Source organism: Chlorocebus sabaeus, chromosome 1 (assembly GCF_047675955.1).
Source record: "Chlorocebus sabaeus isolate Y175 chromosome 1, mChlSab1.0.hap1, whole genome shotgun sequence".
NCBI classification, from domain to species: domain Eukaryota; kingdom Metazoa; phylum Chordata; class Mammalia; order Primates; family Cercopithecidae; genus Chlorocebus; species Chlorocebus sabaeus.
In genome coordinates this window covers 67380341-67395367 of record NC_132904.1, presented here as the reverse complement: position 1 = coordinate 67395367, position 15027 = coordinate 67380341, and the positions used below count along the sequence as shown (strand labels likewise).

Sequence of the window (15027 nt, the reverse complement as noted above, 5' to 3'; positions counted from 1 at the left end):
GGCAATAACTTCAGCACCAGCTGGGAGAATTGGTGATGATTATAGTCGGAAAGAATCCCAAATATGTGATGCTGGTAATCTCTGGTCATAAATATATATTGAGTGTAATTCTTTTCTTACAATAATAAAATGCCTAAGGAAATATCTATCCCCAGAAACAAATACATTTATGTTTTTCTCTTATTTCTTATCAATCTAGGGATAGATAATGTGCTGCTCAGAGATGGGGGCTAGATGAAGTTACTGGGGGATGGGAGCTGTCCTGTTTATTGGGCAACGTCAGACTGTGGCTCTCCGGGGGAATTGGCTACCTAAACTGGTACCCTCCACTGACCAGGCCAACATAAACATGGCTGGGAAAAGGGCAATGTTTTTATGGTCCTTAGTCCCTGGAGACCCTGTTTCACTGGGAAAGACACTCTCACTACAGTGACCACTTGCCTGAGACTCCCAATTCTGGAAGCCTCTCACAGAAGGAGCTGTCTAGGACCACCTCTATGAGTTGATTCAGCTCCCAAGACACCCAGAAGCCCTTCCAGATTAATGAGAACAGGAAGGCAAACACACTCCCAGGACGCTGACCCTTGTGAACAAGGAATAAGCAGTGACCATAACCCCTCCCTTTTAATTCACCACCTTTTAAACTTCAATCATATTTTCCTGAGACAACGTTGGAGACTGGCCCTTCTGTTGGCATTCCTTCTTCAGTGCATAGATCAATCAGTCATTTCAGGCTCATTTAAATCCTATTTGAATCCCATGTCCCCTGCCCACCATGCTACCTTTCTTTTTACTGTCTTCTACTCTTAGTCTTGGTACTTGTGTGTGTGTGTGTGTGTGTGTGTGTGTGTCTGTGTGTGACAGAGAGAGAGAAAGAAAGAAAGAACAGAGACAGCAAGAGAGAGAGAAGACAGACAGTGAGAGAGAGAGAGAGAGAAGAGAGAGAGAAGAGAGACAGCGAGAGAGAGAGAGAGAGAGAGAGAGAACGAGAGTTCTTAAACTTCAAGCTTCTAGGCAGATGTGACCCAGTGAGTGCTTTAAGAAAATCTGTGACTTGCTTGTCACACACACCAATGCACATTCTCATCTCCTCCATATTCGTGTGAGGCAGATATTATTACCTGTTCCATTTCCATGGTAATAATAATGAGTATTTGTTGAGTTTGTACTATGTATTTATACTATCCTAGACATTGTCTGTGGATCATTGCACATAATTTTCACAAAAGCACTGAGCGTAGACAACATTATCATCCCTAGTAAACAGGTGAGAGAAGCCAGCCTCACAGAGTGAATTGAGTTGATGAGTAAGATAACTATCTGTTCTTTTTATTGGACTATGTTTCCTTATAGGAAGCCTGTGAATATCTCTTGGGGTAGAGCATCCACAATATTTGGGAACAGATTTGATTTTTGAAGAGAGTCATAATTGGCAGGAACAAGAGGTAGGAGATCAAGTGGAGAAATGCCATGTTTGGGCAAAGAGGTGGCCACAGGGAAGGGGGCTGGCTTTCTCGTGTGGGTCAAAGAATAGTTTCCAAGGACACTGCAGAGAGTGTCAGCCTTTACAGGCCCTTTGGAATTGCCTGTGACTTCTTAATGGTGTTCAGGGCATCTAATATTTAGAATGGGGGCAGGATTTAGAGATTTTCTAATTCAATCACCATGTTTTATAGTTAATCCCAAGAGATTATATGAATTAAGTAAGGTCACCCTCCTAGTAGCAGAACATGAGATGTAACTCAGAGCTCCAAATTCCATTCCAGGACTCTATCCTTCCCTCAACATAGGACCCAGGGGAGGCTATTCTTGTGTTTTACCCCTGCCCCCAGGTTCTCTCTGGGCCTGCTCTTTGGGAAATAGTATGGAGTAAGAGGGAAGGCATCTCTTTAAAAGCGACTCAACATAGGGCCTGTGATTAACACTACTGTATCGTACACTTAAAAATGTGTTAAGAGATTAGCTCTTATGTTCAGTGCTCTTACCACAAAAGGAAAAACAATAGCAACAACAGCAACAACAATAAAGGAGGTGAGAGGAAACTTTTGGAGGTGAGGGATAAGTTAACCACACTAGTTATGGTGATTGTTTTAAGGGTGTATCACTTATGTTCAAATATATCAAGTGGTATACATTAAAAATCTGTAACTTTTTGTATGTCAGTCAGACTTCAATAAAGTGGCTTAAAAAAAAAAAAGAAAAAGAAAATCTCACATCACTCTCATGGGTAGAACCTGTGGGAACTGGGACAGATTGGGTTACACTTCTGATGTTCTTTTTCCTCACAGAAGGGATGCAGAAACATTGAAAGCAAATGATCCTGTGCCTGTGACTGAACCCTCCTTGATCTCCGAAGGGCAAGTGTTACACCGTTGCCCATGTTTCATCTGGAAAAAACAGAAGTACACAGAAGAACATGATTTGTGCAAAGTCATCTCCTGTCGGGGAAGTCTTTTTCCAGCATCGGTCATCACTTTGCTGGGCCAGTCCATGCCAGTCGATGTTGGTCCATGCCTGCCTGGTCAGGCTACAATCTTCAAAAAGTAGACTACGAAGTCAGAGAGACCCGGGTTCAAGTCTGAAGTACTGAGTGACTCGGAAAATTATATAACTCCTAGTTGTGCCTCAGTTTCCTAGTTTGAACAGTGGCCATCAACATAGATGCTTGTTTTTTTTTAAATTAAATTAAATTTTTATTTTTTTAATATTTTTTTTTGAGACAGAGACTCACTCTGTCGCCAGGCTGGAGTGCAGTGGCGTGATTTCGGCTCACTGCAAGCTCTGCCTCCCGGGTTCATGCCATTCTTCTGCCTCAGCTTCCCAGGTAGCTGGGACTACAGGCACCCACCCACCACGCCCAGCTAATTTTTTATATTTTTGGTAGAGACGGGGTTTCACCCTGTTAGCCAGGATGGCCAGACATTTCTTATATAACTCTCTGCCTCATGCTTAAGAACAATTCAATGGAACAAAGTATATCAAAAGGAGAGAGTTAGGGAAACGTATTTATGGAGTGTGGGGGATCTAGGGTTAGTCATAGGATGGTTTTCACATGGATTTTTCAGGTGTTTTGTCTTTAGAACATGTGAGTTCATGCAGAGTTATGGTTAGATCAGTTTATCTTTGATCTTTAATCACATGGTCTGAACAAACTGTTATTAAAATAATTTAAGCTTGGGGCTGGGTGTGGTGGCTCACCCTTGTAATCCTAGCACTTTGAGAGGCTGAGGCACATGGATCACCTGAGGTCAGGAGTTCAAGACCAGCCTGGCCAACGTGGTAAGACTCTGTTTCTACTAAAAATACAAAAAATTAGCCAGGCGTGCTGGCAGGCATCTGTAATCCCAGCTATTCAAGAAGCTGAGGCAGGAGTATGGCTTGAACCTGGGAGGTGGAGGTTGTAGTGAGCTGAGATTGTGCCATTGCACTCCAGCCTGGGCAACAAGAGTGAAACTGTGTCTCAAAAAATAATAATAATAAAATAAATAAATAAATAAAAGAATTTGGGCTTGTGTAGTTTGTGATGCCGACCTTAGATTTGGCTGGCCCAGTTAATTTGATTTGTGTTTTGCATGTTGTTTTTATGGGGTTTCTTTCAAATTTCAGTTCTCCCTTCACAGGTTAGCTGCTCACAGGGACAATTTTCCCCACTTTTATACCTTTTAGGTTTGTATTTGTCAGAGTTCTCCAGAGAAGCAGAATCAAAGGAGATATATAGATAGATAGACACATAGATAGATAGATAGTATGTAGAGATAGAGAAATAGAGATATTTCTGTTGAGGAATCAGCTCACACAATGGAGACTAGTGAATCCAATATCTGTAGGGTAGGTCAGTAGACTGCAGAGCCAATCTGGAGACAACATGGCAATTAAGTCCTCAGGCCACCTCTGTTGGGATAATTCTTGTGGCCCAGGGCAGGTCAATCTGATCTACTGAGGCCTTCAACTAATTGGATAAGGCCCACCCCCATTGTGGAAGGTAATCTCCTTTACTCAAAGTCCTCTGATTAAAACATTAATCTCATCTGAAAAAAAACACCCTTACAGGGAAATCCAGAAAACATGAGTGACTAAGTATCTGGGTACTGTAGTCCAGCCAGTGGGCACATGATATTAACCATCACAAGGTCATATGATTTTTTTCTCAGCCACATGATCACAACTTTATTATTCCAATCAGTAAGGTATTGCTAAGTTATTATTTGACAGTCATAGAAGGATAATTGAAAGTATAATTGAAGTTTTTTTCTATTTCTGTACTGCTGTCTGAGAAATGAAACCTACAATAAGGTTACAGGTAGAAACATGGAGAAGAGAAAGTTGACTTACCCAAGCGTGCACAGTGCCAGGAAGTCTCCCGCCTTCTGTTTGCTCAGCCTTAGGCTAGGTGACCAGATGTACATACAGCTGGTATCCTTCAGGATGGGATTTGAAGACTATAAAAATTGCGGCTATAAATAATGGCACTGTTGCAACCTTGGTAGCCCTACTATTAAAGCTTTATTACTTTGAACTAAATATCATCCTCTTCAAGCTACTCTTTAAAATACCTTAATAATATATTTTAAACCTGACATCTAAAATATAATCATTTCAACATATTCTTAAGATAAAATTGATCATGAGGGTTTTGCATTATTTTTGGCAACTTTTATTGTGGTAAACATATGTAAAATAAAATTTAACATTTTAAACATAAAATGTACAATTCAGTAACATTAAGCAAATTCATATTGTTGTACAACCCCCATAACCACTATCCATTTCCAGAACTTTTTTATTATCCCAAACGGAACCTCTGCACCCACAAACAATAACTCTCCATCCTCCCCTTCCCCAGCCCCTGGTAACCTGTATTCTACTTTCTTTCTTTATGAATTTGCCTATTCTAGATACTGTATGTAAGTGGAATCATATATGATTTGTCCTTTTGTCATCTGACTTATTTTATTTAGCATAATGTTTTCAAGTTTCATCCATGTTGTAGTGGGTGCCAGATTTTTAAGACTGAATAATATTCCACTGTATATATAAACCACATTCTGTTATCCATTCATCTGTTGATGGACATTTGGGTTGTTTCCACCTTTCGGTGATTGTGAATAATGCTACTATGAACATTGGCACAGAAGTTTTTGGCCTATTTTGTTTTGTTTTGAGAAGGAGTCTCGCTCTGTTGTCCAGGCTGGAGTGCAGTGGTGGAGATCTCGGCTCACTGCAACCTCCACCTCCCTGGTTCAAGTGATCCTCCTGCCTCAGCCTCCAGAGTATCTGGGATTACAGGCACCCACCACCACACCTGGCTATTTTTTGTATTTTTAGTGGAGATGGGATTTTACCATATTGGCCACACTGGTCTCAAACTACTGGCCTCAGGTGATGTGCCTCCCTCAGCCTCCCACAGTGCTAGGAATACAGGCATGAACCACCATTCCCGGCCTGGGCTACTTTTAAAAGTTAAAAATCTTAGGACAGAGGGAAAGGGAGAGGAGGTAGTAAGAGTATATAAACAACTTGGATCATAGTGGGAGACAGTAAGGGATTAGCTGTTCACAGAAGAGAGAGAAAGAAATCTACTACTCATTCAATTGTCAATATGGCTATGTTCTTAGGCATATGGAAGTAGGCTGGAGGATCTGAATTGAGGTAAAGGAGTGGACAGGAAGGTAGAAGAGGACTGAGATTGTGGGGAGAGACATAGTAGAGTTTAACCTCGTAAAATGAGGCACATGACCTCATTATTTGAGGGTGGGGCCCAACACCTGAATCTGCACTTTACAGAGAGCATGGGTACACTTTCATTTCTTTAGAGAAATCATCCATTTCTTCTATTGTGTTGCCTCCCTTTAGTCCTGGCCTATGTGCATTGATTAACTGCCTGACTTTGGAAGCCAGTTTACTGCCTCTGAACAATGAAGCACAGTTGAATGCTCACAGATCTATATGCTGGCAGAGCCCGTCATCACTACTCATCAAGTATCTGTGATTCCCTCCTCCTAAGAGAGAGCCTACAGTATAGAGTCCCCCTCATGGTTTATCTACCCAAGTCCTGCACCCAAGACTTGTTTAGTGAAGCTACGGAGGGAACATATAGGCCCAATGATTGTATTCGGATCTCAGCTGCTCACTGGATCTGCTCAACAGTACAGTGGGAATACCCTACATTGAAATAAGATGCATTCAGCATCCTTACTATTGTGTGAACCATTCCAGTCAGGATTCCTGCACTGGTGAGAAAGAAGACTAGGGAATCTCTCACATCTCCAACTCTGATTTATAGGATTCTATAAATGTAAAATCAATAGGCATAACACTCAGCAAAATTTAAAATAAAATTTTATTTTATCTTATACTTAAGTTCAGACAATAGCATGTGGTGTACATTCAAAATTTTTGACAGGTACAGAGCACATTAAAAAATGAAGACATGATCAAGGAGATGTAAGAGACAAATAGACAACAACATTCTCCCTGAATCTGGAAAGAAGCAAGCAATAAGACCATGAAAGGTGGCTGTAAAACAGGAAGAGTATTCTGCATGTGTTGCCCACAACTACGGCAGGATTATCTCTCATCACACGTTCAAAGCCATTGATGTTAGCGTGTAACAGAAAGAAAACAGAGGATTTGTACAGCTGAGGAAATAAATGGCAGATGTTACCCAGGAAGCAATATAACGTGGTAGTTAAGTAACTGTTTTCAACTGTCGAATTTAATTTTAAATCTTGGTGCAGTGCCCACAAGCTGTGTGACTTCAGTCCCCTTGATAATATAAACTTCATTTCTCTCACTTATAATAAAGAGACACAAATGGTACCTACTCCACCAAGTTATGAAGAACACATGAAACCTGTAAAGCACTTACAATAGTGCCAGAACATTGTGAGCACACGTGATATGTTGGTTGGCATTATTATTAACGGCTTATATAAATTCCCAGGTAATGCATAATAACAATAGAGACTGTGACCAGCCCTGGCTTACATAAATGGTCAGCTTCATTTTCCCTATTTCATTTGACATGTTATTCCATTGTATGCTTTGAGACAGGGTCTTGCTCTGTTGCCCAGGCTGGAGTGTAGTGGTGTGATCATGGGTCACTGAACCTCAAACTCCTGGACTCGAGCGATTCTCCCTACCTCAGCCTTCCGGGTAGGGGGGGCTACAGGTGCATACCACCATGCCCAGCTATCATATTCCCTATTTAAAAAGTTGTACACGGGCTGGGCGCGGTGGCTCACACCTGTAATCCCAGCACTTTGGGAGGCCGAGGCAGGCGGATCATGAGGTCAGGAGATTGAGATCATCCTGGCCAACATGGTGAAACCTCGTCTCTACTGAAACATACAAAAAATTAGCCAGGTGTGGTGGCACGTGCCTGTAGTCCCAGCTACTCAGGAGGCTGAGGCAGAAGAATTGCTTGAACCCAGGATGCGGAGGTTGCAGTGAGCCGAGATCGTGCCACTTCACTCCAGCCTGGTGACAGAGCAAGATCCCATCTAAAAAAAAAAAAACAAAAAAAGGTTGTACGTGACAGTTAACCAATACCTCCATAATAATAATAATGATAATAATAAAAAGAAAGTAGGGACAACACTAAATCATTAGCAATTTGAGCACATTTCCTCCAAGGCATATGCTGTTTTTCAACTTGGCTTCAATCATGTATCTTTATGTTTGGTTTTATTGTAGTCTTTAATTCACATAATACTTCATTAGTATGTATTATTCCACATAATAGTCCTTTAAGTAGATGGCCCATACTTTAGTTTATTATTCCAGCCAGAGAAAAGCACTGATGTGCTTATGGGCAACTGGAAATAAGCTGGTGTTGGAAATAATTGTGTTTATCAAGCCAATAAAGATAAGGAGAAGTGTAGTGTTAAGGGTCACTTGCCTCCCACAGCCTGAAAGTCCTTGTCACAGCTGATCTTGAACATAGCCAGCACCCTTGTTCTGATCTGTTTGGTTTTGGCACCATAGATGATGGGATTGATGACAGGAGGCAGCAGCAGGTAGATGTCACCCATGACAACACGCACAATGGGATGAAGGCTGTTTCCAAAGCGGTGTACCACTGAGAGGCCAATAAGTGGCACATAGAAGGCGAGTACCACACCAATATGTGACACACAGGTTCCAAAGGCCTTGGCTCGCTCTGACTTGGAAGGCAGTTGCAGCACCGTTCGTATTATCAGAAAATAAGACAAGGAGATGAACATTACATCCACTCCCATGACCAGCAGAATGGCAGTAAGACCATATACCACATTGGGCAAAGTGTCTGCATAGGCCAACTTCATCACATCCTGGTGGACACAATAGGAGTGTGAGAGTACATTGGAGTGGCAGAAGGCCAGTCGCTTGATCAGCAGAGGCAGTGGGAAAAAAAAGAGGGACCCGCGGACCACAGCCACGATGCCAATCTGGGCTGTTACTGTATTGTTGAGCACTGCAGCATGGCGCAGTGGGTGGCAGATGGCCACATAACGGTCAAAGGCCATGGCCAGCAGGATGGTGGATTCAATGGCCGAGAGGGCATGAATAAAGAACATCTGGGTAAGGCAGGCCTCAAAGCTAATCTCTCGGGAATCAAACCAGAAAAGTGCAAGAATCTTAGGCATGGTGGATGTGGATAAGGCCAGGTCAATGGCTGCCAGCATGCAGAGAAAGAGGTACATCGGAGAGTGCAGGTTGCGTTCCGTCCTTACGATGAAGACCACGATGCAGTTTCCAAACACTGCCACTACATACATGGAAAGGAGAGGGAAGCCAACCCAGAAATGGGCTTTCTCTAGTCCTGGGATACCAATAAGCACAAAGGTGGCATGTGTGAAGTTGCAGGAACTCATAGCTGGAACTGAGGAGGGGTGACTGGAGAGGGTGAGGTCACACTGGCAGTCTGCAGGGACATAGAGCACAATCAGAGAATGCCCTGGAAACTTGAAACTGACATCCCACCCCTTTTGTCTCCTCCCACCCCCGCTTAGGGTCTTTTATAAGCTCTGAGGCCCTCTTCCAAAGGGGGAACTGTGACAGCTCAAATTCATTTATGCATCACTACTCTCAAGGTTTATTTAAATTTTTAAAAGGGAACCCTGGGAGAGCAATGCTTTTTCAAAAATGTAGCCTTTCCAAATTCCCTCAGATTCTTCCTACTGACCATACCTTCATTGTCTGGATATTTGGTGACCCTTTTTTTCTGATATGTGTTAAGAGATACACTTTTGGGAGCTCCTTCCAGATAAGTCTGCCTTTCTTATTTTACTTTCCCTGCTTCCCTCCCCCCACTTTCTTTCTTTCGATTATTCCTTCATTCCAGAAGCATTACTAGCATAATGTATGCATTTAATTCATGCGAAAGAGAGAGGCATGATTACAGAAGAATCTTCCTGTTTAGACTTGAAACATGAGTAGAAATTAGACAGAGAGTGGAATAATGGGTGTTCCAAGGCAGTGAGGATAGGAGATAACTTTGCAAATTTTCAGGATTCCCAGTCCTCAACTCTGAAGTCAGCCAGAGGAATAACAAGCACAGCAATGACATTTTTTTAAAGCTTAAAAGAACATAAATAAACAAAAACTAAGAAAAAAAATGCCAAAAGCCAATCTCTTTCAGATTAAAGGAAACTCATCTGTGGTCATAAAATCAAAGGTAGTGGCTCCCTTTGATGACTTCTTCAGAGATGAAGGTGCTGTGAGGACACTGGTGAGTACCTCCACATCTGAAAGCTTCTTCCAAGGCCACTTTAATTGCATCTAAGGATAGTTTGAGTTGAGTCCTTACTTTGGAGAAGTATTATTAATTTTACAATGATATTTTTAGAGCTTTGTCTTTCCTGAAACTTGTGCCAACAAGTCATTCATCTCAGGGGAGACATTTCTTTTTTAGAAGCCCAGTGTTTCTTTGCCCCAACTCCCTACCCTCACCCAAACACCTGGGTTCTGACTTCACGAAACTTCTTCTCTGCTAGGTTACCTAGGTGCCTTGGTCTTTAGAGCTAATTTTCTCTAGAACGCCAACGCCTTGGCTGCAAGGCCTAACTTTTGGAAACAAATGATGCAGGTGTCTTCACTGATTATCTGTTTCATTGAAACAGGTTAGCCTGCTTATATTGCACTCCCCTAACCCCAGAATTTTTCACTCATCATCTGAGTTCTTCCTGCAGCTGGGAGATGCCCTTCAATTTGGTCTTAATGTAGAGGGGTTAGATACCAGTGATCTTAAATTACAATATGATAACATTAATACAAAGAGATTAGAACTGGATTCTCCCCATTTTGGATAAGCAAGGAAGGACAGATTCTGGGTTCAAAGGTTACAAACCCATACTTCTGCCTCTATTTTCTCTTCTCCACCTTCAGAACTTGTGCAGACAAAATAGCTAAGCTCCTTGACAAATATTAAATACCATATTTGGCTCCCAGTTGCTATCAGAACATGAAAAGCCCTTTTCAAAGGCAGATGATTGCATCCTTTAGTGAGATACAAGGTAGTTTGCATCTTGCATCCATCCATCCATTTCTGTATCCATCATAGCTTGGGGAAGGGGATACAGAAATTTAAACAAATCATGCTGTAATGTGTGGGACAGAACTAAGGAACCTTCCCTGAAGAGAGGCCAGATCACTAGACCACTGTGTTCCAGCGAAATGGGACCCAGGGTGAAGAAAAGAGCAGGCATGGAGGGAGACCAAGGGGAGCACAGTGACGTATATTTTCTTTCTTAATGCCTTTTGCTATGCTACCTCATGCAGTGCTGATAGATAACAAGATTCTTTATTGGCCCCAGAGCTGGTTACTTTCTTAAACCCTCTCTCTGCAGAGCATATTTTCTGCCTTGCTGGTACCTGCACATGCTCACTAGAGTATAAGACTTTGGGCCATCATCTCATCTCCCAAAATACCTATCCTGAAAGACCTCACGTCACCCTCCCATGTTGCCTGGCATCCTGCCTAAAGTAGACTCCCTGCTAAACCCAATTTCAGCTTCTCTTTGGGTCGAATGTGGCTGTTGCATTCATTCTTACTTGCCTTTCCTGATTGTTGCTAAGACTCTGGGATATCTCTTCCCAGTCCATAAAGTTGTGGATGGGACGCAAGGACTTCTCCCTGCCCTGACTTGAACCAGTATGTGGGGTCTTCAAGGTCCCTTAGGACGGCAGGAGCTAAGGCTGCCTGACCCCAGGTGAGGGTGCACTTACCTGAGAATGGTACAGTCCTACTTAGAAAGAGCAACTGGAACTGGTTTTGCTTTCTGATTCAGGCCTTTTTTATAATGCCCCTCAGAAAGCCCATGGGAGCAGGCTGTGGAGTATGAACTGAGGCCCCAGGGACTTGGCAGACAGCGGAAAAATATCTCCATGTCCACTTGTGTGCCATTCCCACGGGCTTCCCACTATTCCTGTCCAGGGAGAACAACCTCAAAGCACCCACTGCCTCTGCAATCACTCCCACACTCACATATACGGGGCTTTTGACAATCTGCTCCCACTCCTCCAAGCTAACCTAAGCACACGGAGTCAGCCACAGGATGAGCGTGTTTCTTCATGTGCCACTCTGCTAGACACAACAGACAACATGTGTGACTAGGCATGGTCCTTAGGCTTTAGGAGTTTGCATCCTCTCTAAAACTACAAAAGTTTAGTTCCATAATTCAAAATAGGGGCATGCAATTCTCCATATCTTTCCCTAGCCTTTCTTCTGGTTGACAAAACAGCCCTTAATGTATCAAAGCCACTCTTCATTGCTCCTGGATTATAGATAAAGCCTAGATGAGATGACAGCTTTTTGTCCTAGGTCATATAGTTAATTAGTGATAATATTGGTTGGAGAACCAGGTATTCTGACTCTTTGTTTATTCACATTAAACAAATGTTTGTCAAAGGATTACAAAGTTATAAGCAAAATAGATAAAAAAAAAAAACCACCCCAACCACCTTCTCCAGGATATTGAGGTATCCTCAGTACCTCAGGATGCTTGATGGCTCTCTTCCAGTGACGTGTCCCCTACGTCATACCCAGCACAGTTACCTTCATACTTTATTAATATTTAACACTAACCTGTTCTATCTGCCATCCTTTCTAAGTATGCCTCACACATGAGTCTTACCTTGTCATCATCACCGTAATCTTTGAACACAGAAACAGAATTACTTTCTTATCAATCAGCCATTATTTATTGGTCACCTATATCTGGCAATGGAGTTAAGTAATTCATTCATTGTGTAATAAGCACATTCTCAATGCTGGTTTTGTGCAGGTACTGTGCTGAGTTTAGGGTGACAGAGGTGAATAAGACAAAGTCCTTGCCTTCAAAGTATTCACAGACACCTACCCAAAGAAACCTGAAATAGTATGAAAGAGCAGTGAATGCCACAGATTTTTATGGGAACTTGAGAGGGGTATTTATTTAGTCTTTGGGTGGGTCCAAAAAGAGTGTATTTCAGCAGACAGAAAATCATGAAAGAAACAGAATTTTCTATAGAGGAATTATGAACAATTGTAGCTTGGCTGAAGCATAGAATCAACCAAACAGGAAAGAGAAATTGAAGAGGTCAATGGATGTGAATTGATGATAGGCTGTGAACTCAAGGACTTCATCCTGTAGGAATTGGGAGGTGAATAAATGGTTTTAAGCAGGGACATCACAAATAGACATGTGTTTCAGATTGCTATTCCAGAAGCTGTTGGGAGGGTGAATTTGAGGAGGATGAAGTGGATGTGCTTATGAATTTAGTTATGTGAGACAAAACTTAAGATACATAGCATTTCCTCATCCTTCACATTCAGTTTTTCAACCGATCTTGTCTATTTTTCCTTCTAAAAATCTTTTGCATGTTTCCTCTTATTTCCATCTTCACTACCACTACCGTGTTCAAGTAGCTACAACAGTGGCCATGTGACTCCTAGTGCTCTGGCTTTTAGGAAAGTCCCCAACTCATTGTGAGCTTATGCATCTTGGTCAGAGCATGACATTTGTTCTGCAACCCACCCAGTCTCGGTATCTACATTATCAATTTCCTATAGATGGAAGCTTATAAGCTGCCAGGATTGTTGGACAGGAGGACTATCCACAGGTTAGCATTTGTGAGGTGAGGTGGGGGAAGAGAATCCGCAGAAGTTGTGCGAACATCTCAGTTGTCCTTGAGGTTGATGTTTTTTTTTCTCCTTTCTATTTTTAGGACTCTGAGTATCTCCATCCTTTTCTTTCAGCTCTATTTGCTATCTTCTGTAATAGTAGTGTATGGAAACAAATAAACATAACCCTAGGCTGTAGGCCTGTATCATCTGAGCTTTTCCATCTTTCCACTTCAGACCTGCCTGTAGCTTCTCTGGATTTTTGTTTTTGCTTCATTGTGAGTTACAGATATGTAAAGATGATCTGTGGGGGTACATATTAGGGAATAGAAGGGGAAAGAAATATGTAGAAATAAACTGGCAGTTTATTCAAAATATAAGTCACCTCTTTAAAGTGGCCTTCTAAGTTTTACTATTACCTACATTCATTCACTAGACAAAGCAAGTTTTATGTTGGAAAGTGGGAATAAGGCTTCACAAGATTAGGATCAGGGTATACTAGATCATATGAAAAAGAGCGAACTTTTTATACCAAATAGCAGTACTTGGCACAGTATTCTCTAAAATGTGAAATTTCACGAAAATATATTTGTAGATACGAAGAACTTTCTGGTATAGGAGAACTTTGTTATCTTCTTGTATGCCATCAAAATCCTTACACATCAAAGACACTATTAATTCATTAATTCAATGAAGAGTAAAAGTTACAATGGAGCAGACACTATAGATAGAAATGTGGAAACAACAGTGAATAGACCCAGTCCCTGACCCCAAGAAGTGAGCTCAGAGTTTGTTGTGGGGAGAATGGTGACAAGAGAGTTTGGAAGGAGTTGTCTTGAGAGAGAAGAACAAGGTGCTGCAGGAGCACCTGGAAGGGGCACCAGACAGACCAGAGAGGTCAGGAAAAGTCCCTGAAGGAGAGCCCCTTCTATTCTAAGTCAGGAGAAGGAACAGAGTGAGAATGCTCTAGGTGGAGGTAGGCTTAAAAGGGACAGGACATTCTTTACTGGGACTTAGGACATGCAGGTTGTTTGTTGTCTCTGGGGCATTGTACAGAGGGGAAGCAATGAAGCTTAAGAGGTAAACAGAGCCAGATCATTAAGACATTCTACTATTTTTACTATGTGGCAGGCCCTATTTTAGGGCTGGGAGATAGCATAAATGGACCAATTCTTTATTCTCAAAAACATTATGTTGTGGTAATGAAACCAGAAAATAAATAACATTTATGTAATATACTGGGGTATAAAAATGCTAAAAATGAAAAGTAAGGCAGATAAAGATGAGAGTGAATACAGGCAGGAATTGAGGGAGAGGTGTTGTTGTTGTTATTATAACATCAAGGGCCCTGTAATAGGGTGCACTTGAGCAGAGATCTATATAAAGTGAAGTGTAAGTCATGTGGGTCTCTGGAGGACGAACGTTCCAGGTAGTGAGAATAGCATGTGTAAACTGATGTTGAAGCATGCTTGATGAGTTTAAGAAAACATTTGGAAGCTAGTGTGGGTGACATAGAGTGAATCACTGGCAGAGCAGTAGAAGATAATATTTGGCTGATGGAGGGAATATAGATCATATAGATCTTTATATGCTTTTACAGTGACTGTGAATTTTTCCTGGGTAAGACAGGATGCCATTGGGGTATATTGAACTTGATCTACCTTGTGTATTAAACTGATTAGTTTAATCAGTCTAACTTCACTATGGGAGAAAATAGACTGTAAAGCAAATGTGGATGAAGGAAGACCCACCAGAAGGCTGTTATAATAATTCAGGTCCAAGATGATGGCTTGCATCACAGTGGTAGCAGTAGAAATGGTATAAAGTGACTTGATTTTAGACATCAATATCTAAGATATCTAGAAGAAAGGGTCTCCAGAACATGCAGATGTAGCATAAGAGTGATAGAAAGGCATCAGGGATAACTACAAGTGCTTTGTCTC

The 15027-nt window shown here is 41.7% G+C and overlaps 1 protein-coding gene across 1 annotated transcript; it reads right to left on the bottom strand.

Moving 5' to 3' along the window:
* Positions 1 to 7892: 7892 nt before the first annotated feature.
* LOC140708517 (olfactory receptor 51E2) lies at positions 7893 to 8874 on the bottom strand. Its single transcript, XM_073023523.1, has one exon. It carries the CDS (start codon positions 8853 to 8855, stop codon positions 7893 to 7895), a length of 963 nt encoding a protein of 320 aa, XP_072879624.1. The 5' UTR covers positions 8856 to 8874.
* Positions 8875 to 15027: the final 6153 nt, after the last annotated feature.